This window comes from Rhipicephalus microplus, chromosome 1 (genome assembly GCF_043290135.1).
Source record: "Rhipicephalus microplus isolate Deutch F79 chromosome 1, USDA_Rmic, whole genome shotgun sequence".
NCBI classification, from domain to species: Eukaryota; Metazoa; Arthropoda; class Arachnida; order Ixodida; family Ixodidae; genus Rhipicephalus; species Rhipicephalus microplus.
Genome location: NC_134700.1, coordinates 212,877,153 through 212,902,401, shown reverse-complemented (window position 1 = coordinate 212,902,401; position 25,249 = coordinate 212,877,153). Strand labels below are relative to the sequence as shown.

At 43.9% G+C, this 25,249-nt stretch overlaps 1 protein-coding gene and 1 long non-coding RNA gene across 4 annotated transcripts in view; one reads left to right on the top strand and one right to left on the bottom strand.

Annotated features, from left to right (window-relative positions):
* The window catches only part of LOC142806428 (putative sodium-dependent excitatory amino acid transporter glt-6), a 59,048-nt gene extending 48,709 nt beyond the window's left edge, over positions 1-10,339 (top strand). For all 3 annotated transcript variants that reach the window (XM_075891269.1, XM_075891268.1, XM_075891267.1), the window contains exons 4-10: positions 3,417-3,459; positions 4,891-4,993; positions 6,029-6,155; positions 7,020-7,253; positions 8,739-8,933; positions 9,272-9,406; positions 10,001-10,339. In XM_075891269.1, the coding sequence (XP_075747384.1) occupies positions 3,417-3,459; positions 4,891-4,993; positions 6,029-6,155; positions 7,020-7,253; positions 8,739-8,933; positions 9,272-9,406; positions 10,001-10,160 (997 nt within the window). In that variant the 3' untranslated portion in view covers positions 10,161-10,339. The remainder of the gene's footprint in view (positions 1-3,416; positions 3,460-4,890; positions 4,994-6,028; positions 6,156-7,019; positions 7,254-8,738; positions 8,934-9,271; positions 9,407-10,000) is intronic.
* The window catches only part of LOC142806517 (uncharacterized), a 484,058-nt gene that overhangs the window by 453,543 nt on the left and 5,266 nt on the right, over positions 1-25,249 (bottom strand). The window lies entirely within an intron of this gene.

Genomic DNA, 25,249 nt, shown 5'->3' with positions numbered 1-25,249 from the left:
TCTCCGTTTTCCGTTGTTTTTGTGCAACTGTTTTCACTATTTATTTCCCTATTTTTTCGCTTCATGTTCCTAAATATACCGCTGTTCGTCAAAACAGTTATTTTTCATACTCTAACGATCACTGTAATTTTGAAATGTTTGCAAGTTAACCTGCATAACTTGGTTATTTGTCCTTTATTATAACCATGAAGGTAGCTGGCTTAGTGTCTAAAACGTTGGTATACTATCGTGGATCCATAATAAACTCCTAGCCCTGGCGGACACATTACCATGGGTGAAAAACTCAAAAACATCTATGTGCTGAGATTTGTATGGCATTTAACGAACGCGTGTGGTCGAAGTTATTTCTGCATCTGCCTCGGGTAGCTCTAACTCTTCAAAGCCCGGAATTGAATTTTTATTTCTTGTTGATACACCGACTTACGATAGCCTGACTGTACCTTGCAAAATTTCCGGTGAGCGCTTTAACGTGACAAATACAGCGAGAATTGTCGACATATAAAGCCACAAATGCACGAATATATATTTACGGTGCTGTGAAAATTTTCTAAGGTACACGTGAATTCCGCGGTAAAAAAAGTTAAAATGTGAAGTCTTATTTTAGTTCGCTGCCAATAAAGCAGAGCCATAACGAATTGATCGCGCTGACAAGCACACGATGCACATTTAAAATACAAGATTTTCACCCCAGACCAGCAAACACTCGGTTATGTTTCCGTGACTTTACACCTCAAAAGCTTCTGAGCTTTCCCCATGCATTGGCAACAAAAATTTTTAAAATACAAATAAAGCTTTATAGTAAATACGAGAGAAACATTTTGATTTGGTATTCATTTCATGTCTATAAAAGTCTGCAAGCACAATTGCAATCGAATATTTATGAAATATGCTGAGCATGTCGTTCAACTGCGATATTCGGAAACTTTGATGATGTCAATAAAACTTCGACACGGCATAGTGTGTTTCTTCAGCTACCAACATTACATGACAGTTTCGAGAACTTTTGAGTGACGGAGTTTTGTATGCACAAACACTGTTTTTCGTACCGCGAATTCATTCTCTTTACCTACATGTCTACGCACACCTACCTGGCAAAATGCCGAAAACAAAATTTAGTAGCACAGCGCATACTCTGAGGCTCTCAGATTTTGTGACACGAAGGTGGTTCAGGAAGTCAACAGTGACTTAAAGTTCTACTGCAATTCGTGATGCTGGGCATTTAGCCTAGACTTTTTCATGGTCTTTTCATGTAGGCTTTGCAATGCACTGCGCATCTGCGATTCAGAAAGTGCTCTTCACACGTGTCATCCAGCGTCACGCATTAACGACAACGTGTGTAATTTACGGCTGTTAAGTTCTGGGTGATGCCACTGGGCGAACAATTCTGTAGTGTTTTGAATGCGCATACCGTTACTGAGTCCCCACCAAGCTGCAGTGCCGTAATTTTTATCCCAGCATTATAGTAGCACTTGTGATAGGAAAATCATAAGTGAAATATACTATGTGGCGTGTCGTCACCGACTGCGTCCGTGTATCAGAAAAGAGAGAGAAATAGAAAGAAGAAAGATCGATAGGTTAACTAGAATGCGTCCAGTTTGCTACCCTACACTTTCTCGGTTTCTCTCTTTTGCTCCCTTATGTATCGGGAAAATGGCATTACACTAGTATTCTGCTTATTGTCACTTGCAAAAAGAAAGAGAAAGAGCTACGGATATCTCTTATATGGATGCATTGCTCTCATAGATCATTACTTCAATATGTTCCTTATGCCATAGTGTAAATGTCAGAGATTTGGCCTCGCTAATTTTCGGAATAAAAATTATTGCCTCTCAGCGAAAACGTTTTTTTTTTTCCACGTTCAAAGTGCACTTTCTTTGTGCCAAAAGAAATGCGTCACAGGAGCAAAATCTTTTGGCCTGATTATGTTCCGGTGGCCACTATAGCAACAGATGCGCAATTTACGAAGCGTATATAATACGTGCTCATCCGCATTGTCCTTGTCCTTTGCATGATGCTGAACGTAATAGAAAATTGAAACCATACATTAGGTGCAAGCATCGCTCTGAACTGGCCCAGCGTTCTGCCACTAGTGTATGTTGAGATTCTCCAAGTAAAGGGTCCTTAAATCACGTCCAAAATTTTTTCCAACGTTTCAAATAAACACGCGCATCGTTGATCAGAAGGCCGTCGTGATGACAGATGCCACACGTGGCAACACTACAAGCCGCCCGCGAGTGCACCACGAATTTCAAGAAGCAATCCGTTCTCATCCCCTGGCGTTGTCGGCTTCCCCGGCAACATGCCAACGTTGACATGTTGCACCTGTGATACTATCGAAAATAGACGCTGTGATTGGTCGAACAAGAACTTGCGAATTCCCGTTAGTCTGCAAGCAGCTGCCCAGCCTCCTGGCTGTTCTTAGTCATATTGTCCACGTGTACGTGCTAGCGAGTCTGCCCGTAAGGCGAGTGCCAAATCGCTACCGTACCAACACAGTCTTGTTTAGAGGTCACATAAGCTGCGCGAACTGAACCTACAACCGCGTATAGCCGAGAAGAATGCACAGCACACTCTAATGTAGTCGCGGTAACCGCAAGTGTACACTGTTTTGAAGAGTGCGTCAGTGATGACGTGTGTCACGTGATGTTAGAAGAGGCACTCGGTGAGGAGGACGAAGTGGCTCTCGGAGAGCAGACTAGCTGACGAACGGAGGTTAGTGATTGGAAGAGTGAAACGGACGATCACCGCCTTTCGATCAACACGTGCAACTCCGCTATTACAGCAGCACAATTCTCACAGCTATATGTTTGTTGTAGATAGACACATGCGCTACTAAAACAGCACCCCTTGTTATCAATATCTGGTTCGCTTAGCGGCCCTTTAAGTACGTCTTTTTTATGGAATTATAAATTTAATACGAAAAAAGCTTGTTGAAACGATGCGCTTACAAAGAAACTTGACGTGCAGCTCAATTACACAATGAGGGACATGCTAAAGAAGCGTATATTTTTGTTACGCAGTTGGTTTATTTCACTTTCTTGATTGTGATGTTATTAACTCATGAACCAGGCTGTCTATACGTAGAACTGTCATGCCATTTTACTAAAATTAGCTGTGAATTGTGTTATGGACGACATCCTCTTGCAGGAATTGAGTCGCAAACGAAAAAAAGTTGCTCTGCTGTTTGCAATATTTTACAGGTCATGCCTAACCCTTGTAGTACCATTTAGCGCATCGTTTTTGTTGCCAAAATTACCGTTTATTTCCGTGTTTATTTGTTACTTACTTTCGGTGTTTCATCGGTATTCCTGGACTCGCCTGGATGTATCACTGCGGCAGTCGTCTTGTTATTTAATTTTTCTTAATTGCCTGATCGTGCTGACTAACATTGGCTTCTTGCTGCTGCCTTTTTTCAGAAATGCGTTTCCCGAAAACCTCGTAGAGGCTTGCGTTGAGCAGGTGATTATTTGATGCTTTATATACCTGTATAACCCCACTGAAATTTCCCAACTTTTTTTTTCTGAGCCGTTGAGCCGGGGGTTGTGACGAATGTGCTTATAAAAAGTAGTCGAAAATTCTGCACTGGATCCGAAATAGTTCAGATGGCAAGACGTATTATAAGTGCAACGTCTTGCTGTTGATTATACGACAATATTAAATTACTGATTGTAAACACGCCCCATTCATATTCGCCTGTGATTCAACTGCTACACAACGTGCCGGCGTAACAATTCTATATAATGTTAATCTGCTTATTACTGTAATTTCTACGCCTATCTCGAAGTTTTGTAAGAGTCCTGCAAATATCTCTGGCGCTACCGATGTTCACGTCCAAAGGTTCGAGATTAGCACAATTACCCTTTGCCGAAACTTTTTATTTCCATAGTGTTCTGAAGCCCATTTTTCTTCACCTCAAAGGCACTAGAGCATTTCAAAAGAGTTTTAAATTAATTACAATTGCTGGGGTTTAATAACGAGGCTTCAGATTAGCTATTGTAACACGCTTCTCTACAAACTTTTCCAGTTACCGTAAAATCTGCGAACCTTCTCCGCCATCGTATACTGATCACAATGCGTAACTATATATACTAATATTATTCTCGAAGCGAGTATTTATGCTGACAGGCATTTCAGTTTCATCTTACGAACCGTCAGCTACAATATTTACTTCTTGCTGGCTTTGAATACCAATGTTTAAATCATTATTTTAGTCAAATAGTTCGACAGCATCCAACTTGTTTAAATGATACGTCTGTTCCATCATTGTCTAATAGGTGAGCACTGTTTCTTACTGTGATTTTGTAAAACCATTGGTATAAATGCGCTAATGGTATTGAAGATGTTCCTCCACACAGTTCCTTGACTGAACAATTTCATTTTCAATAAAAACCTGGTTTGTTTTCTTAGTATTTATTTTCTTTGACAAGAGACTTTCGCTCTACACGACAAACTGTTTTGTTACAACACACATATTAGCTTGACTATTCATTAAGCGTATCAGTTACATGTTCATCAGCTAACACGCCCTGTATACACTTAACTATAACGCTGTTTCGGATATGGCGCACTGTCGACAAAAGTTGTATAAATATAAACGTTTCATAACTATTCATTCACAAAACGTTCAGTCAACGTTGTACAGTAGGGCACTCTTTATTTGATGACTTGCGGGGTAATCTTTTATTTAGTATGGATCGTTTTAGCATATCTTACTCATGCACTGTCGAAAACATGAGATGTCTTTAGTTTTGTTCGTTCTAAAGCATGTTCATATGCTAGATTATACCAAACCATCGGAGAGGTCATGAGTGTGAATTGCAACTCAGCATGAATGTCTCCCGAGAAATTCTTCGGGACGGTTTATTCACTTCAAACTTCTTCTCGCACCAGGGTTATACATCGTATGAGAAGAAAAACGTCTCGATAAGAGGAGAACCGGCGAAAGAAATCTCGAAGAGGAACTGGTCACGACGAAATGGAACCAACTCTTTGGGTAAAGGAGTCCTCCTCCTCGTTACACCTCGTAGTAGAGTTACGTGTACAACATAAACTGCGTGACTGGGACGCGACAATTTGACGTCCAGGTTCATTCTTTTGCCAGTGTGTTATAAATGGATGAATGAGTAGCACTGACTACTGGTAATCGAAGTCTTTCATACACCTGGCCACAATAGAGGAGAGAACCAAAGAGAATGCCATATAACTCGTGCAGTTTGTCCTTTTAGGGGCTAAGCTCCTTGTGGCGTCACCCGTTCGTCTGCCGTTATCGTTTGTAACCATCTGTGGCACATACCCGAGAGAGCGGGTATGTGTCACAGGGGATAGACCTTTAGAGGTGAAGCTCCTTAAGCCGTGGGTCGTGCTTCCTGGATGTATGCAGTAGGTAGCGACTTCTCGTTTAGTTCTTGGAATGTCCTCTAGATGGCGGTACCTATATAAAAGCAATATATGATGAAAAGATGCGAGATGGTGGTACCTGGAGTGTTCGCTAGACGGACGAGCATACTAACAGACAGACGGACTGACGCATGGACGGACAGATCGACTCACGGCTGGACGGACGGACGGATTCACGAACGAACGGACGGATGCTTCGCCCCACTCATCATCATTCAGTGCGTGGATATGCTGTGATCTTTTTCTTTCTCTCTCTTCAACATACAGTTCAAATATAATATCAACTAATAAAATACAGCATCTTTCAACTTGATTATATAATAACCCTCACTCTCCCTCTTGCAGTCGCACAATGCAATCATACGCTTTGTTCTTATTGCGTCTGTGTTTTCTTTTCATCCAAGCCACTGGTGTCATTGCTGCGGTTGCAATAGGTGCTGGTGTTTCAACGAGGCGACATATTTACTTTGTCTTTTAGTGCGCGATTCACTTCTTGCAATAAGTTGGCTTTAACGCAGGCCTGTGCCATATAATAAGTGATTACGTGGATGATATAGCGTGTGTTGTTTCGCTTCTCATAATTCCAAAGATCCTTTCTCCTCGAGGTATAATCGTAATGTTTGTTTCGCAGGCTTGATCGTATTCTGCGTCGCCTTCGGGGGCGCATTAGGCACACTCGGTAAGCCAGTTGAAATCTTGAAGCAGTTCTTCGCGGCACTGGACGTGGTCATCATGAAGCTCGTCTTCCTTGTGATGTGGTGAGTCGCACAGTACCAGCTGCTGCCTTGTCTCGGGGGGCCAACTAGCATTTCATTTTGGTTCTTATTTGATAAAATTTGCCATAGCATGAATCTTCAATGCATCTTTAAAATGTGCAGACAATCCGGGTATAATATATATATATATATATATATATATATATATATATATATATATATATATATATATATATATATATATATATATATATATATATATATATACACCAAGCTCCGACTGCAAGTGTACCAAACAAACTTCTTGCGCATGCTTTATCGCACAGTACTGCTCTCTGCAAGTTTCCTTAATGGGGCACGAAGGCGTGAAAATGGTGCCTCTATTATGGTGGGTACCTTTTCATCCACATCAGTTCCTATACGGTTTACATTTGACAACCCTATCTTGGTTTTTTTTTCAACTCTTCGCATTATTCGAGCATGAGGAAGAATAGTCCCACTGAGGAACCATGCACGCTTTTCAGGCGAGACTGCTTTCCAGTTTGACATTTCTAGACCAATCCACAGACTTGGAGACCAGCATTGGTGTGATTACACCCTGGCATGCATTAACACTTGTACGAGCTCCAGAGTGGGATCTATACACGGCTATGGCGGCCTATTTTTAATTAAGGTGAAACAAAAAGCACCCGTTTAAGCAGATATATTTGCACACTAAGGAACCCCGCAGATGGCGTCTGAAACAGTGCGGATGCTTGTTGTGTGCATGCCAATTGATCACATCGTCAGTTTGGCGCGCAGCACTCCAGAGTTTAGTTCATCAGTTGAGGCTTGCGGCCGTTGCAAACAGACATAATTGTTTCCTGTGTTTTTCTGCATAAGTCTACGCGTCATTTTTTCTCGTAGGATGACACCCGTGGGAGTGATGAGCCTGCTGTGCGCGCGCATCCTCTCTGTGGGGAGCATCGTGGCGTTGTTCCACCAGATGGCGCTGCTCGTCGCCACCGTGCTGTCGGGCCTTGCCGTCGAACTCTTCGTGGTCGAGTGCCTGCTGTACTTCTTGGTGACGAGGAAGAACCCGTTTAGGTTTCTCGGCGAGCTCGCGTACGTGGGACTGTGCGCCTTCGTCACGGCAGCCAGGTACGTCAGCGGCAAAACACGAGCCACGATTCTTCGCAGCTACAGCGCTGTAGCCCTCCCGAGTAACACGAAGCTTTTTAAAAGGACCTTCGACGCAAACATTTTGGTCTGTCTGTCTGTCTGTCTGTCTGTCTGTCTGTCTGTCTGTCTGTCTGTCTGTCTGTCTGTCTGTCTGTCTGTCTGTCTGTCTGTCTGTCTGTCTGTCTGTCTGTCTGTCTGTCTGTCTGTCTGTCTGTCTGTCTGTCTGTCTGTCTGTACATTCGTCTGCTTGTTCACTCTTAACGGCATCGGGTACTCGAAACGGCCGACCCCATCCACAGCGCCCACCAATGTGGCTCAAGGTTGAGGGTTCCTGCTTGCGCAATTGTCAACTAAACAGTAATTATTGCGCGTGTCTGGGGCACCATAACAACACGTATATGTTCTGCATGTGCGCCTTTTACTAGAAAAGGCATATACATAAGTAATCTTAAGGACCGTAGCACTTATCGAGCTGCACTGACCATGCAACGCTTGCACGGAACGGGGAGCGTTTCCAACGCTTTGCTAAGACGAGACGGTGGTGGCACCTACCCGTCGCCTTGCGTTTTACACCTTATCACCTCCGAGATGGGCGCGCAGGACGTACGCGCTTCGCTTTTCAAGATAACTGCCAGGTAGCGCTCATGTCTCACGTGTGACGTGGCTTGATGCGCTCGTTCGCCTCCGCTGCACGCTCGAGGCACTCTAAAGCAGCGCCTCCAAAATACCACTCACCGATTTTCTTGCGCAGAACGTCAATTAAATGTCTCGTTCACTCTCTCCACACGCAAGACTATCGTCTTTCGACGACATTCGCAAAAACATGCAGATACGGGGCCAATTTTGTTTTTGTCCGCATCTTCACATGTGCAATAAAAACTCTCTTACTCACTGACTCGGGTTATCGCTGCCACTTAAGTTGGAGTTATCGCTCTTGCGGTGAAGAACATTGTTACGGAAGAGAAGAGACGCTGTATCGGCGAGGCTATATCATACACAGAGATCATATACGAATGAATTCCGTACACTCCCTCTGCATTTCTCGTAATAAGTTAGTCTTAAACAGCGAAATCACCCTCAATCAACATATATAAGATGGCAGCACGGCGCATAGCTTCGTTTAACCACCGTGTCAAGTTTACGAATGCCTCACTCGATGTAGCTCGTGTCATTCAGTGAACTTCTGAACATGTCAGAATAATTGGGTTACGCGTGTCGTCAAATGTATTAGACAATGCCGCTGGTCATGCTGCTAACAAAGGCAATACAGCAACATGATGTAAGACATCTAAAGATAAAATGTTTTCGCTGCACGCCCTTTGTTTGCGAATATTTATCGAGTCTACCATGCTTTGCCTTCAAAGTTGACGAGTGGAGCAGAACTTTTTATCTCACTGGTTTACCTTTGTCTCGCTGCTTGTCCCAATGAGAAAGCATATTCCATGAGCGACGACGCATGCGCAGTGCACCCGTGATGCCATTGACGCTCAAGTGCCTGGAGGAAAACTGCGGGCTCGACAAGCGCGTCACGAGGTTCGTGGTCCCCGTCGGAGTCACGGTCAACATGAACGGCACTGCACTCTTCATCACCGTCTGCAGCATCTTCATCGCACAGCTCAACGACATTGCCATCTCGTCGGGAGACTACTTCGCCGTCCTGTAAGTGTGCCACGCGCAGGACACTGAGTGTGAAATTAAAGTTGGTTAGAAATAAGGTGGCCTTCTAGGTTGATTAGATAGAGGAGATTATGTTCTTTTTTTTTCTCACTGATCGTACCTAAGCAGTGAGAAAACGACCGGGGCCTACTTAAAAACTACATGTAGTACCGTATGCAGCTGTTCTCATGGCTGTCTTTGTTTAGCACTTTATTCCCCTATTACACGGCAACTAAAGCACGAAATACCACTTTTTTTGCTGTTCCTGCTTATAATTGTGTTTTAGTGTGCTAACCGTCACACTAGGCTTAAGTTGCGTCGCTATCTCTACCATTGCGCAGAATCACGGCGACAGCTGTGAGCGTGGCAGCAACATCGGTTCCCAGCGCGGCTCTGTTCCTTATGGTGATGACGCTGTCAGTCATCGGCGCACCGGTCAGCGATGTCAGTCTCCTGTTCACCGTCGAATGGCTACTGTGAGTATGCGACCTATGCGCTACATTTCAAAGCATTGTGACGAGGAAGTAGCGGTGACAGCAAGCTCTAGATCGGTCGTTGTCCCGCCTGAGCATATCCGACGTGACTTGCCATTACCCCGACCCATATATGTTCCGGGTGGTGGTTAGTTGGTAGTGGGGAGTTCTCGTTTGAATTGAAACCACGAATCCATCCTACTTTATCGGTAAAATAGAATTGGCAACTGTATAAGTTTAATTGTCATAAAGTGAGTATTTAGATCTCATTGAATCGCTGTACTATTCATGGCAGCGCAGGTACTTGCGACAGATGCGAAAGAACACAAAGAAGACGAAGAATATGCGATATCATTATCCTCGCTAGATGTCCACCACTATAAAGGTACATTGGCACATAGTGACTTCTTTACTAAGTGAAACTCTTGCAATATAGACGAGTCAATAGATTAGCAGGGGGAGTCTCGAACGTCTCAGCAGAGATTCAGAATATTTTTGCAGATCAAAAGAGGAAAATATATACTAATGTTATTGGTAACGTGTAGTGCGATCTGATCTTATTATGTGAACCTAATTTCCATTTCTCTATTCGCGCAGTGACCGCGCGCGAACGACCAACAACTGCTTGGGCGACTGCTTCACGAGCGCCTTGGTGGACCACATATGCTTCCGCAAAAAGCCCTCCGAACTCAACGAGGTCGTCGTCGTCACCAACGATGAGGGCGCAGCCGAGAAACTGCGAGATTCAACACTGTGATCGAAGACCTTAAACTACTCTTGAAGCGCTCACAATTCTCATTCGTACGCGGTGCTACGAAAGAAAACGAAAGTGTGTCGCAATGCAACAAACTCGCTCTGCGCACAGCGCAAGATGAAATATGCATGCACCAACTTTATGTATCCCATCGCGAACACGTTTTATCTGGCGTATTTTAACGCCAAGATCACGCAACACCCACTCCCCTCTCCCGTGTTCAACATTGCTCTCCCGCACCTCTAGCCTTCTTGATCCACACTATCAACACAAGAGTCCACCATGGTTGACCATGATTCTCTCAAAGTGTTTGTGATTTCGCCGGCTAGATTTCCATCCTCGACTGCTACATTTTCATGCTCTAAATGAATGCGAAAGTGTCAGCTTATTTATTCGCAATGCAACACGCGTTAAAAAAACCGCAGGCGGTAAACTGTAACTTTCAGCTCACCTCTTCAGCGTACCTAGATGATTACTAGTTAGCGTGTTATGTGCGTCTAAATGAGCCACTCAACGAAGACAGCTTTCAGATGCTCCGTCTTCTATCTGCTAATTATAATGCAGGAGATCGCTGGCGTGGTGAACCTACATGACAACCTGTATGTGTGTTCACGTTTGCTTCTTCACATTCTGTACCAATTAACATTAGGACCCCAATATGACAGCACACACACACCTCATTTAGGAAGACTATGCGTATGTACAAGGCCCCAATGCGACACAACCAGCTTATTATTCTTTGCTCATAAACAACGAATGAGAGCTTTGCATAACGGCACCCACTCAGCCCTGGGCGGATGCTTTCTTGATCTATGGTTTCGCCCGCATGTGCCAATATATCAATGTTTTAGTATTGATGCTTAATCTTGCCTTATCATCGGCGGAATCACAAAAGCATCTTCTTACACCTTACTCTGCGCTCCTCGTGCCGCGTATTGTTAATCGCATTTAAGCATATTCACAATCAAAACTCCTTTGTCGCGTGATTGAACTACCCGTCGTTCTTGTTGTGTTCTCGGGTGTTCTAGTTGTCCCAAGTGTTTTCATCCACGAGAGAAGTATTATGTTTTTTGTGTGTGTTCGGATTTGCGAGCAAGCGTTTTTGGCGACAGCCAGTTCCTGTGACACAATTTATCGAGTTCCATTTTACCCTCAATGTCAAACCCGGTATCGCGAAGAGGCCTACGTTTATGCGAAAAAAAGAAAAATATGTAGTTTGATATATAAGGTAGCTCGATGTGCCCAAGCTTCCTTGTAGCTGAATTAAACAAAATCTTTACGTTTCGTTCGTTGCGTATCAATTTATCTCCACTCATGAAACGATGAACGGAAGGCTTTCAAATTATTGAAAACAAAACTACACTTAGTAGGTAACGATGTCTCGCCTGCGTCCTAATAAATTCTTTCGCGTCACTCTGTCTCGAATTCTCAATAAGCGAGATTGAGCGAACATGCTACAGTCAACATGCTCTAATGATGACAAATGGCGTGGACATTGGAGCGTGTTGACTGTAGCAGTTCACTGTAACCGGAGTGTTTTTTTTTTGTTTTTTTTTTGCTTTCTTGCCGCATCGTTTTTTCTACTCAAGCAGTTTTAGCGACAGTGGTTTACAGTGCACCTTAGCTCAATATGTGCAATAATTTATATGTAAAGAAGAAGAGAATGGTAAAAAAGCAATGGCAGGGAGGTCAACCAGTCCAAGATAACCGGTTTGCCACTCGGCACATGGGAAAAGGATGGGGGAGATTGAAATAATAAGAGGAAAGAGACAGAAATATAAACATCCACAGCACGAGCACCTAGTCAGTATGGGTCTAATAATATTGCCTGGAACTCGACATTACTCTCACAGCGGCTTGAACAGGTCCGTCTTCCTCAAAAACCTCGGCAGTTCCTTGGTCACCTTCAGCTGCAATGCCTTTTTCCGACGACATGCTAGAACTGATTCAGCAGACATCTGTCTATTGTCAAGACGGGCTGTAATGGACGCAAGTGGTTGTCTCTGAACATTGTAGACCAGACAGTCGCACAGTATGTGGCGTAGCGTCTCCTCACAATTACAGACATCGCAGATAGCATTGTCGGCCATTCCATTGCGGAAAGGAGTACGATTTTGTAAATGCCACACCAAACAATAAACAATAAAGTAGCGTGGCCTTTCTTCAGTTGAGTCCACTTAGCATATAGTGATACATCAAAGAGCGCAGGCGGAATCGATATATTCAATAGGCTTCGGTATGCTTGATAAACCCAGCATTTCATGCGGTGAAAAAGTGGTTTTGCCTGGGTAACGCTGGATACATGTTTGATATGAAGGAGTATCTGTTTTCTCATGTATGTATTTTTGCCTCTTCTTCTTTCGGCGTCAGACATTTGCGCAGTGACGTCACGCACCCGTACGCCGCTGCACACGCTGCCAATGACGTCATCCCGAACTCGGGAAAGAGTGTGGATCAACGGCGTTCCCTTTGTCTCCTCCATATTGAATACGGCCTCTTGATCTTATCTAAGCTTATCCACAGACCTCCTTAGAAAGTTCGTAGTAATTTGACGAAAGCGCATATTCGTCATTAACTTTAATGTATCTATTTAGCACATGCCCGAAGAAATAGTTCAATCCACTGCTCGGACTCAAAAAACGTGTCTGTATTTCTATTTCTTTTATCTTCCGAACATTATGCTCCCCAAGAAACTATGCCAAGCCGCAGTGATTAAGGACGGCATGTATTGTGACCATGGTGTCCTATAAGACATTGTGTACCTGGTTCCCCTGCTGCTCAGATACACTTGAAGTGTGTTTTTGAAAGTACATGAATGAGTGCAATAAATGGCCGCCTGGCAATAAACGTCAACGTAATGATCTCGCCAGGGGAAAATCCTAAATTGCGTTGGCGTGGTTTCATTTATAAAAGTGCGTTTTTCATTTATAAAACACGATGAAGTGCCTTTGAATTTCGTTCCTTGAAATAAGGTTAAGGAAAGGGGAATTAAACAGACCACATATGTATAAACGTACACATGTGAGCGATGCTTTGGAAAAGCGGTTAATTTAATGGTACAAAATAAACAGAGAAAGGCATGATTGCCATTTTGTGTTACATGTAATCTCGCAGAACGTTTGTTTATCCCCTATCGCTGCTATATCATACTTTCTTTTATTTGAGTGCCCCACCTTCGGTCTCAAATTATGCTAACACCCAGTCAAGCAGTTACATCTTGTGCGGATGTCCGGTATACCCAGCTTCTTCATGAATACAAACCCAAGGAACGATGCTTGCCGAGGAAAGAGTGTGTGATCTCAGATCAGCAAGGCACGTTCTAGTGACTTGACCAAGAACAGTTCACGCCTGCTTTTTTTCGCACACTTAATGACTCATCGAAATATAACGGAATAAGCAACGCTGCTGTTTAAAGAAGGTGATTCGCTTTAGAGTCACCAATGAGCCTATATTATGCATTAAGGGTTCACGTTACAATTCGTTGTTTGATTACACAGAAGGCTGGGATTCCAACGTAAACCAATTTGCAGGGTTATAATAAGCCTTTATCCAGCACAGTCGAAGCTCGTAATAGCCTAGCAGCATTGTCATGACCACTAGTTTTTCTGTTATATGCGATATTCGTTGTAACAATAAAGATAAAAAATCTGCTCTGACAAATTGGTTGCATGGGTAAATTCTAGATACAAAGCGTACAGTGGCGTAGCCAAGGGAAGCACAGATTGGGGGAGGAGGCTCAGACCCCCTCTCCCAATTTTTTTCGCGCAACCCTTCAAGCACTTACCCACCTTTTGTGTGTGTGCGTGTGCGTGCGTGCGTGCGTGCGTGCGTGCGTGCGTGTGCGTGTGCGTGTGTGTGTGTGTGTGTGTGTCGCCTCGCGCTGACATGATTTAGAAACTAAATGGTGCTATCATCACAATATCATTCCTGGGCGCTTTTACACGGAAGAATGTCTCCACACACGAAAACGTGTCGCGGTGTTCGTCAAGGCTTTGGCTCTCAGAGAATTTTGGCTGTAATCTCGGCTGCGGGCGTTATAAGTTAGCTCGGCGACCGTATTAATGCTGCAGCGGTAGTCATACGTGTACCCGCCGGAACAGATCTCGCCGGAGTCGACCCCTGCAATATTGTTTACTATAGGCAGAGCCTCGTTTTATTGGCAAAAACCAGACACAGTTCCAAGGTCTGATAGCCCACATTCAAGCATATTACAGTGTGTCTATTCGTACGTGTCCTAAGATATATTCAAACGAGACCAACAATTCTATTGAACCTTCCCACGTTCTGCTAACATCTAAACATACACACATATGCGCGAACATTTGGCTGATCCACCAAACTTCGCTTGTATGCGTGTGTACAGTATATTGACCCATATCTTTACTATGCCCTAACGGCTAAACACACTCCGAAGTGTCTAATGACAAAGGTGCAATAGAGGCAAATGTGCAGGCCAATTATAACCTTAGAAATACCTATTAACATACTCATCATGTAACTTAAGCTTATAAATAAAAATACGGTGGTCAAAAGCCTGATTGATTGATTGAGTGATTGACTTATTTATTTATTTATTTATTTATTTATTTATTTATTTATTTATTTATTTATTTATTGATACGTGGGGTTTACGTCCCAAAACCACCCTATAATTATAATAGGCGCCCGGAACTTTCACCCACCTGGGTTTTTTTTATAGAAACTCCGGAACTTTTGACCACCTGAGGTTTTTTAACTTGCACCCGAATCTGAGCAGACGGTCCTACACTCTAAAAAAAGAGTGAGTAAAAAGGGTGTCTTTCTGTCCCACAACAATAATCGTCATCTATATTGCGTTCCATCCTTGCGCTATCGCCCCGCACCCGGTACATTCCGGTCACGATCGACATGCCCATTGCCAGGGTTACATTGCATTCTCCATAGGAAAGTGGCCAGCGCCGAGTTTTCAGCAAAGGAAGCACACGCAAGCCTGAGGACGATTATTGTTGTGGGACAAAAAGACACCATTTGTACTCGATATTTTTTTAGAGTGTACTTCATTTACGCCTTTATCGAAAATGCAGCCGCTGTAGCCGGAATTCAATCCCGCGACTTGGTGGTCATAAAGCGAAAGCAGTGTAATATATATATATATATATATATATATATATATATATATATATATATATATATATATATATATATATATATATATATATATATATATATATATATATATATATATATATATATATATATATATGTATGTATGTATATGTATGGGGGGAAGTATGTGTTTTCACACAATGTTAATGAGACGTAACAGACAATAATTCCAAGGAAAGTATAGATGGAGTTATTAGACCAAATTGTAATGCAAATATGAAGAAAGGAAAGTGGTTGAAAAGATAACTTGCCGTTGGCAGGAACCGAACCTGCGACCTCTATTTGAAGGTCGCAGATTTCAACCAAAGGACCAAGCAGGATTTCATACAGGCTACTCCACAATAGACCATATTCATACTATCAATCAGGTAATAGAGAAATGCGCGGAGTACAAGCAACCCCTATACAAAGCTTTTATAATTATGAGAAGGCGTGTGGCTCAGTCGAGACATCAGCAGCCATCCAGGCACTGCGGAATCAGGACATCGACGAACCATACATAAACATACTCGAAAAAATCTACAGTGGATCCACAGCCACCTTAGTTCTCCGTAAAGAAATCGACAGAATCCCAATAAAGAAAGGTGTAAGGCAGGGCGACACTATCTCTCCAATGCTATTCGCCGTATGTTTACAGTAGGCTTTCAGGGCCCTAAATTGGGAAGCGTTAGAGATAAGAGTTAATGGAGGCTATCTTAGTAACCTGCGATTCGCTGATGGCATTGCCTTGATGAGTAACTCATTGGACGAATCACAGCTCATGATGACTGAAATGGACACGTAAAGCAGAAGAGTAGGTCTGCTAATCAATATGCACAAAACTAGAGTAATGTGCAACAGTCTCGGTAGAAAAGACCACTTGGCGAGAGGTGAAGAGACGCTAAAAGTTGCAAAGAAATATGTCTACTTAGGACATACAGTAACCGCAGAGCCGAACCATGAGAGTGAAATAACAAGAATAATAATGATGGGGTGGATCACATTCAGCGAATATTCTCAAATCACGAATGGTAATCTGCCACTAACCCTCAAGAGCAAGGTATATCTTGCAGGTACTTCCCTACTGAGCGGAAACCTGGAGGCTTACAAAGAAGGTTCAGCTTAAATTTAGGACGACGCAGTGAGCAATGGAAAGGAAAAGGACAACTTCAACCTTAATAGAAAATAAGACAGCAAAGTGGGTCAGGGAATAAACTGGGTTCAGGACATTATAGTTGCAATCAAGAAGAAGAAATGGACATGGGCCTGGCACGTTGCCCGTAGGCAGGATAGCCGATGGTCATTAAAGCTAACTCACTGGATTCGCAGAGAAAGAAAGCACATGAAAGGGAGACATGAAGTTGGGTGGGCTAACAAGATAAAGAAATTCGCAGACACAACATGGTAGCATAAAGCACAAGACCCGGCGGGTTGATTGGCGGATCATGAGAGAAGCCCTTTCCCTGGAGTCGGCGTAGTTAGGCGGATGATGATGACTTCACTTTTACATACTCTCTTCACAAGCATACGCATAGAGAGAGGGGGAATCTCACGACTTTGATATTGTTGTGAATCTCACGAATCTCACGTGAATCTCACGAATACACGAATCTCACGACTTTGATATTGAGAGAGCGGCACTCTTTTAATCCTCAAACAAGTAGCCGACCAGTGGGCTGCCTATGCTCGCCAGACATTGTCCCTGCTAGCCCGAGGGTGAGACATCGTGTCGCCACGACACCGTTAACCATTCGAGAAAGGACAACAAATACAGCATCTTCCTTGGAAGAGACCGTGGCGGCCGCCACAAATCGCCCCGCTAATTGAGCGAACAGATCGGCGGACACTTTGATGTATGCTGTCATGAGCTTGGGACCCCTCGACCAGTGGCACACACACGACGAGGAAGAGCCCCGCTGGCGCCATCTTAGAGTGCAGTGTGCACGACTCGATATTGGACGTGCACGTGGGCCGTGCATGCTCGTCCCCCTCACCTGTTGTGTGTGATCTGTGATTGGACAGTAACATCTGCACGTGTTCCCTGATCTAGGAATCTGGAGAGAACATACCCTTTATAATGAGCCACCCGGCTCATTCGGAGGAGCGCCATGGAGAGGAACTCCTGATTCGAAAGCTCGCCATGTAAGAAAGAGCTCGTCATGTACGAGAGCTCACCTTGTATATAATGTAAATAAACCCTCTTCAAGTCTTTCTTCCTCCTGCCTCGACAACTTCATCCCGGACCTCCGGTGCCTGCAAACCCTGGTTGCAACAATAAACATAAACACAATCTGCTCAAACTACCGCCCCCCCCCCCATAGTTGGGTCAGGGTGAAACCCCCCCCTCCCCCGAAAAAAATTTCTGGCTACGCCCCTGAAAGCATATTATTATGGGTTTCAAAGCCCTGCTAAACGAACAAAGCAGTTCGAATGGATCAACGGCTTATATTTATGTGCAGTAAAAATAAAGCCACAAACATTGAGGCCAAGGAAAGCATAAGGGGTAAGGGTACTTGCGTTAAACAGTAACGCTGTATTTATGATATGAATGTAAAGAAATTAAAGCAGTCGAAAATCCAACTTCCCGCGGACAGGTACCGCCGCTACAACCTAAGGATAATGCATCCGATGCTCTGCCGGTACAACTACAGAGGCGGTCTACCTCCGGCCCACATTATGGGCCATTTATGTAGACAGAAACATGGTAGTGGTTGCCAGCGCCACTCGTGGCTATGACGGCGAGTGTGGAATACTCGTTTTATTTTTCAGCTTGCGTCCCGTATCACGTTGTCCTTTAACAAGCTGGCAACTGACCAGTAATCGGTAACACTCCCAGGTGTACATGGACATAAATGACCAATTAAGAAGATGGCAGAACGACCACCACTGCTGTCGCCCAGTTGGCAAGGAATCGGAAGAGTCATCCGAAGGTTGACTTCGCAATTGAAATATCAAATTATAGTGCAGCTTCGCAACCTGATGTTGAATTGCAATGGCAGATCCTGATCAAGTTTTTTCTGCTCTAAGCGGAGCAATCACATTCGAATGGAGGATTGGGAGCGCGATTTCTGTGTTCCAATGGCAGATTTAGAGCAACCATAGGTCACGGATTGCTCCATGGAGCAAGAATTCGTGCTCCGCCGAAATCGGCGGATTTGACCGGAAGTTCACGTGACGTATTTTGTGCGCTCGCCTTTCATCCAATCACCGATGGATGTCTGTGGACGACTAGGAAAACGCCTCGCGTTCTCTCGCACCCTCTCGTGCTCCCTCGCTAGATTTCCGCTCACCAACTCCTCGCGCCGAGAAGCGCGCGTTCCAATCGCAGATTTGACGAGAGCAATCCCGCTCAGATCTGCACCCTCCGTTCGCAATCCGACCCAGCGCTCGCGATCTGCCATTGGAATTCAACATGACATTGTTGAGCGCCAGAAATTCATGTCAGCTATTCAATAGAGAGCTTTCGCTAAAAGTAATGAAAAATTTGTTTAACAAAAAAATATTTCCGAAGGCCCACCCCATGTGTAAAGTGTGAAGGTGGTCTTCTCAGCCAGTCATCAGCAACTATGATTTCGCTTGTATTGTTATATCAGACAATGGACCCAAACTGGTGTCTCTGGTCGCTCCTATGGCGGCGCCGTCAAACGTGTATTGCTGTGCACCTGCGCTGCAAAAAAAAAAAAACACGTGTCGCTCAAAACTGTCTTGCAACCGCACCTGAATTGAATGAAGACTAGCTTATAGAGTACGTCGCCATAAGCTTAAAGCTTTATGGCAACGATGTTTTACGTCAGCCTGAGACATCCGCAGCCATTCATGGGCTCGCTTTGTTTACGGCCTCAAGTTGTCTCCACCATTGCGAGTGTGTAGCTGCTGACCTTGGTGCACAATTTTATGGCTACTCTGTTTACGTACGAGGTCCACACGTCACATAGGCGCTGTGTGCTGGCACCACCTGCAGAGCTTGCCTCATGTTAAGAAGGCCACCAGAGCACATTTTGTCTCTGACTACAGAGCAGTGTAAAAGTCTTTAGAACTGCGCGCGATACTGCTTATATATATATATATATATATATATATATATATATATATATATATATATATATATATATATATATATATATATATATATATATATATATATATATATATATATATAAATAATGTAGTGTTCCTACTTAAAATAACGGAACAGCATTAAAGCTTCAGTATGGAACTGGCGTCCATCTTAATCTGCTTTATTTTTCACTTCATCCCCCTCTTCTTCCCTGCCCCGGCCCTCGCGCTTCTTCATCTTCTGTCCAAAGGCTCATACCGCTTCACCCTTCCCGCTTTCTTTTAATTACCCCTCCTGGGGTAATACCTGAAGACATTCCCAATTGAAGCACATTCAACAGATCCACGTTCACCAGTGTACCAGACAGTCTTCAAAATTCCGTTCTGGGTGGCTGTCTTGGTCACAGAGTAAGGCCCATAAAATTTGGCACTGGAATCTCTTATTCCTTTTCTCACTAGTACGAGGTCGGTGACTTGAATGTCTGGCATGTCTGCTCGATGCCTCTTGTCGAAATTCTTTTTCATTCGTTTTCGGTACCTCTCCTCCTGTGATTTTTGTTGCCTCTCCTCGACAATCTTGAGGTTTTCCAAGAGTCCCAACTCACGGTCTGCCTGCAGAATAGGGGTCTCTCCTGTAGAAGCGTACTGTGGACTGCACCCCAAGCCACTTGTGTAGGATCGGTTATGATGTTTTACGGCTGCTTCTAAAGAACATTTCCATCCCCCAGGAAAACTATCGTACATCTTGATGTATTGTTTCACGTCCCGTATGGCACGTTCTGCAAGCCCATTCGCCGCAGGATGGTATGGCGCACAGAACTTGATCGATACATTGTGATCTCGAGCCCATCTTACTAGCTTTTCACTCTTGAACGCGGGGCCGTTATCGCATACGATTGTCCGCGTAGTTCTAAACATGTCCCTTTCGAGAAGGGTTATGACGCTATTTGCATCTTCTTTTCCTGCTCGTGCCGCGACCATCCTGGTGCATTCATCTATGGCCAGCAGAAAAGCTTGCGTTTTTCTGACTCCTTCCCGTTTCTTGTTAAGTTCGGCGAAATCCAGGTGAACTACTTCAAAAGGCACGTTCGAGTGGCAAGGTAGTATCATGGTGTCCGTAGGCTGTTTATACTTGACTTTGTGTACTTGACACACATGGCATGAACGAACGTACTGACTAACGTCTTTCTTCATGTGAGGCCACGTAAACCTCTTGACCAACTTGTTGTAGGTACGCCAAAAGCCGTCGTGTCCTCCAGATTCTGGGCTATCGTGGTACAAGTAAAGCACTTTGGAAACAAGAGTTGGTGGGACTTGATACCGACCTTCCGTAAAAACCAGTTGTTCTGAGCCTTCCCACAGCTTCACTTCATTGATTTCTTCAGATTTTTCTGTGTTGTTTTGTACCATCAATCTTGATAGAGCATCTGCATCGGTTAAAAGCGGTCCTGGTCGGTGCGAGATGGTAAAGTCAAATTGCTGCAAGTAATTCACCCATCTGGCGATACGCCCTTTAGTTTGGGTCATATTCAAGAGATGAGTGAGTGCCTGGTGATCGGTGAACAAAGTGAACTTCGTACCTTCCAGGTACGTGCGGAAGTAGTCAACGGCCTTCAGAACCGCCAGTGCTTCTTTTTCCGTAGTAGTGTAGTTTGTTTCAGACGGCTTGAAAGTGTAACTGTAGTAACCGACTACGTGTCGCTTTTCTCGGCCAGATGCTTCAATACATTTTTGATACAACACTGCACCAGTCCCATAATGTGAGGCGTCAGTGTTCAATTCAAAGGGTAAAGTGAAATCTGGTATACGCAGAACGGGGTCAGAAGAAATTCTGTGCACCAAGTCACGGTAGACTCTCTCACATTCGTCACTCCATTCAAAGGGAACTTCTTTCTGCGTTAAGCGCGTGAGGCATCTAGTTTTGACAGCAAAGTCCTTTATGAAAGATCGGAAATGTCCTGCCAATCCCAAAAACACACGCAGTGAATGGACGTCATATGGTTTCTTCAACTGGGAGATCTTCTCGACGGACTCTTGTTTTGTGCTTTTGGTGTTCCCATCGAAGACTCTTCCAAGAAACACCACTTTTCGTTGAAAGAATACACTCTTCTTAAAATTAACCTTGAGATGTGCCAAGCTCAAGGCGTTTAACACCTGAGACAGATGGTCCTGATGCTCAGCCTCTGTTTTGGAGAAGACTATAATGTCGTCTATGTACACATTACAAAAAACACCAAGGAATGGCTTTAGGACGTCGTTCATGATCTTCTGGAACCACGCTGGCGAGTTTTTCCAACCGAAAGGGAGCCGGTTGTATTCGTAGAGATCGAATGGCGTGATAAAAGCGGTGTACATTTTTGTTTCTTCGGTTAGTGGGATCTGCCAGAAACCTTTGCATAAATCGATGCGGGAAAAATGTCGGCAACCCCCGGTCTCATCTATAATTGTGTCGATCTTCGGCATAGGAAATGGTATGAGTTCTGTCTGACGATTGAGAACCCTGTAGTCGGTGCATAATCTGAAGGTTCCGTCTTCTTTCGGTGCGATCGTTATGGGAGAAGCGAAGGGTGATACCGAAGGTCGTATGATATCAGCATCTAGCATCTCCTGCAACTCTTTCTTGAGCCACATCTTTCGCTCCCTTGACATATTGTAAGGTGCTTTCCGGATGACGGTCTTGTCAGCGAGTTCGAAAGGAACCTTGTGGGACTTCATCGCCTGAGGATAGCTTCCTATGCATACAAGTTCAGGGTAGGTCGTTGCGATATCCTCCGCGCACTTGACAACTCGTAGATTATCTTGTCTACCCTGATTTGTCTCGTTCCTTGCTACTCCTTCTACTAGAACCACATCGTCCCAGTACACGTTGATCTTTAGTTTCTTTATATCTGGTCTTGATAGCAAAAAGTCGTACGTTACCCCCTCTATCACCAACACTTCGCTCTCTATTTGCTGACCCTGGAACTCGATGTTTACCAAGGCCCACTGATCATGCAACGTTACTTTTCCATCATAGCCTTGTACTCGTAGAATTCTTCCACTATGCAAGCGATTTGCATCCACCAGCTTGGCATTTATAATGGACACAGAAGCACCGCTGTCTACCAGAGCCATCATATGTTTGTTTCCTACTTTGACGGGAATGTGAAGTAGGCTAGAGCAACTTAAATAAACAGTCTCATTTGGAGTCATCGGGTGGGACTGATCACCCTCGTTTATTAGTTTTTTTTCTGTCGAATACTCCTGAGCTTCAGTGTCGATATTATTCACTCGACCTCTTGGAACACGCCAGGGCAAGTTATCTGTGCGAGTTGCGAGGTGGCTCGGTTCTCGCTGAGCGCGGCTTGACCAGTCCGATTTACTCCGACTGAAACAGCTGCTTGACTCGGCGGTTATGCTTGTTTCCGAAGCTGATGGTATGTTCTGAAGACACGCGAGGAGGTCATCTAGAGTCTTTGGTGACAGTATTTGCACTTGCTTCAACACGTTAGTGTGCAATCCATGCATTATTAAGGCAACTACGGCCGTAGATGGAAGCAAAGGCTCCGCCAGCTTTAAAAGACGGCGTTTCTCAAAGAAGTACTCGACAAGGCAGCTTTGCTCAGACTTGAAATTAAGCGCCGTGTTCCATCTTTCTACTGGATTGCTTCGGAATGCAGTCAAAAACTTTTTCCTCCACTGGCCCCAAGAGTCGTCACTGTCTTCCAGAATGCATGTTTCATACCACTTTCGCGCAACACCTCTCAAGTAAACGCGCATGTTGGTGATTTTAGCCTCATCAGAGAGCCACTTGTTTTTTCCAGCGGCATATTCGTAGAAATCAAGCCAACTTTCTGGATTTGAAGACACACCGTCGAAAGCATCAGGTTCTACGAAATTAGGTGTCGGTCTCTCAGCATTCAGAGAGCTTATAAGAGATGTCATTATTTGGTTTTGTTGAAGCATCTGTTCCTGTTGCAGCTGAAAAGCTTTCAAAACGAGGCTCACCTCTTCCTTCCCTGCCCCGGCCCTCGCGCTTCTTCATCTTCTGTCCAAAGGCTCATACCGCTTCACCCTTCCCGCTTTCTTTTAATTACCCCTCCTGGGGTAATACCTGAAGACATTCCCAATTGAAGCACATTCAACAGATCCACGTTCACCAGTGTACCAGACAGTCTTCAAAATTCCGTTCTGGGTGGCTGTCTTGGTCACAGAGTAAGGCCCATAAAATTTGGCACTGGAATCTCTTATTCCTTTTCTCACTAGTACGAGGTCGGTGACTTGAATGTCTGGCATGTCTGCTCGATGCCTCTTGTCGAAATTCTTTTTCATTCGTTTTCGGTACCTTTTCGGCTGCGCCAAAATAATGTAGTGTTCCTACTTAAAATAACGGAACAGCATTAAAGCTTCAGTATGGAACTGGCGTCCATCTTAATCTGCTTTATTTTTCACTTCATCCCCCTCTTCTTCCCTGCCCCGGCCCTCGCGCTTCTTCATCTTCTGTCCAAAGGCTCATACCGCTTCATATATATATATATATATATATATATATATATATATATATATATATATATATATATATATATATATATATATATATACAATGTGGCAAAATGCAAAGAAATATGCATGAATAAAATGCAACGCCAATCTCTGCAAATTGAAGTACTGAGAGAGAGAGAGAGTTGATTGGACACATTATTTATAGAGAGAATATTATTTATAGAGAGAACACATTATTATAGAGAGAATAGAGAGAATCACTAGCATTCATTCATTGTTGGAACACCTGCAGGCTCTTATCACAAAAATAATTACTGAGAAAAGTGTACGAGTTCGCTTTTGTCACAATAAAACCAAGCAATACTTCACCACTTGTCGCGGGCTATAAAACAGCTGCTTGGTTTCAATTTTCTTTGTCTGTGGGAATAGGAACATTTTGTAGAACATTCATTATTTTGATACTGCTCCTGAGCCATTTATTCTCAAAATATATATTTTTAATTTGCTTTGTTTTGAATATTTTCTCATATATAGTATTTCTTAATGCACTCTTTACCAGCTGGCTACGAAGAATTACGCACTTTTGACATTTTTATGCATTTTAAAATATTTTTGTTGCTCTGCCACACATATTTCTGAAAAAAATTATTTTGAAATTTGATAAGCTTCTATGCGTGCTGGCGTACTTTTCAAACTGGCAAAAACTATCTTCCCGAGACATATGAAAAATAGTCATCTTCGCGTGAAAAGGAAAAGGTTAAATTGTTCTACAGAAGCCACCATTACGTCATCGATTTCATTTCAACACTGGTGGTGGCAAAGACAAAGCCTGTTGGCTACGTACGTGCTCCCGTCTAAATACTCGAATAACCCCGCCACGCCCCGCCACTTGCATGACATCTGGTGCAGAAATAGTATTCTCCGGGTTCCCGTCGCTGTGTTTTTTTCATCGCTCTGAGTTACGTTCTGTTGATCCGTGTCGATAAAACCACGCGATCCGCAAGGACATCGGGTATTCTGCCATGTCACGTCTCATTCGAGAAAACATCCCATTTCCATCGCCGGAGTTTCCACTCATCCGTCACCACGGAGACAAGTAAATGTCTGCGAAAACATTGCAACAATAGCATTAACGAACCTCCTTTAGACACGCGCGGAGCCGAACGAAGACGCTCACTCAATTTACACGCCAGTGCTTCAAGCAATGACGAGGCTGGCATAGGCGTCTACTTGACTAGCGCTTCAGCGACTTCATCCCTCGCCCACCCTCCCACCTTGCGCCAGCTTTCAAAAGACGACGTTCGGTGATTCATCAAGTTTGACTTGACCTGCACTAATTGTCTCGACGCCTGCCAGGGTTGGCACACAAAAGCCGCGTACATTTCTTTTGAATGAAAGGAAAACGGTTGAATGGGCTTCGCCTAGCAACT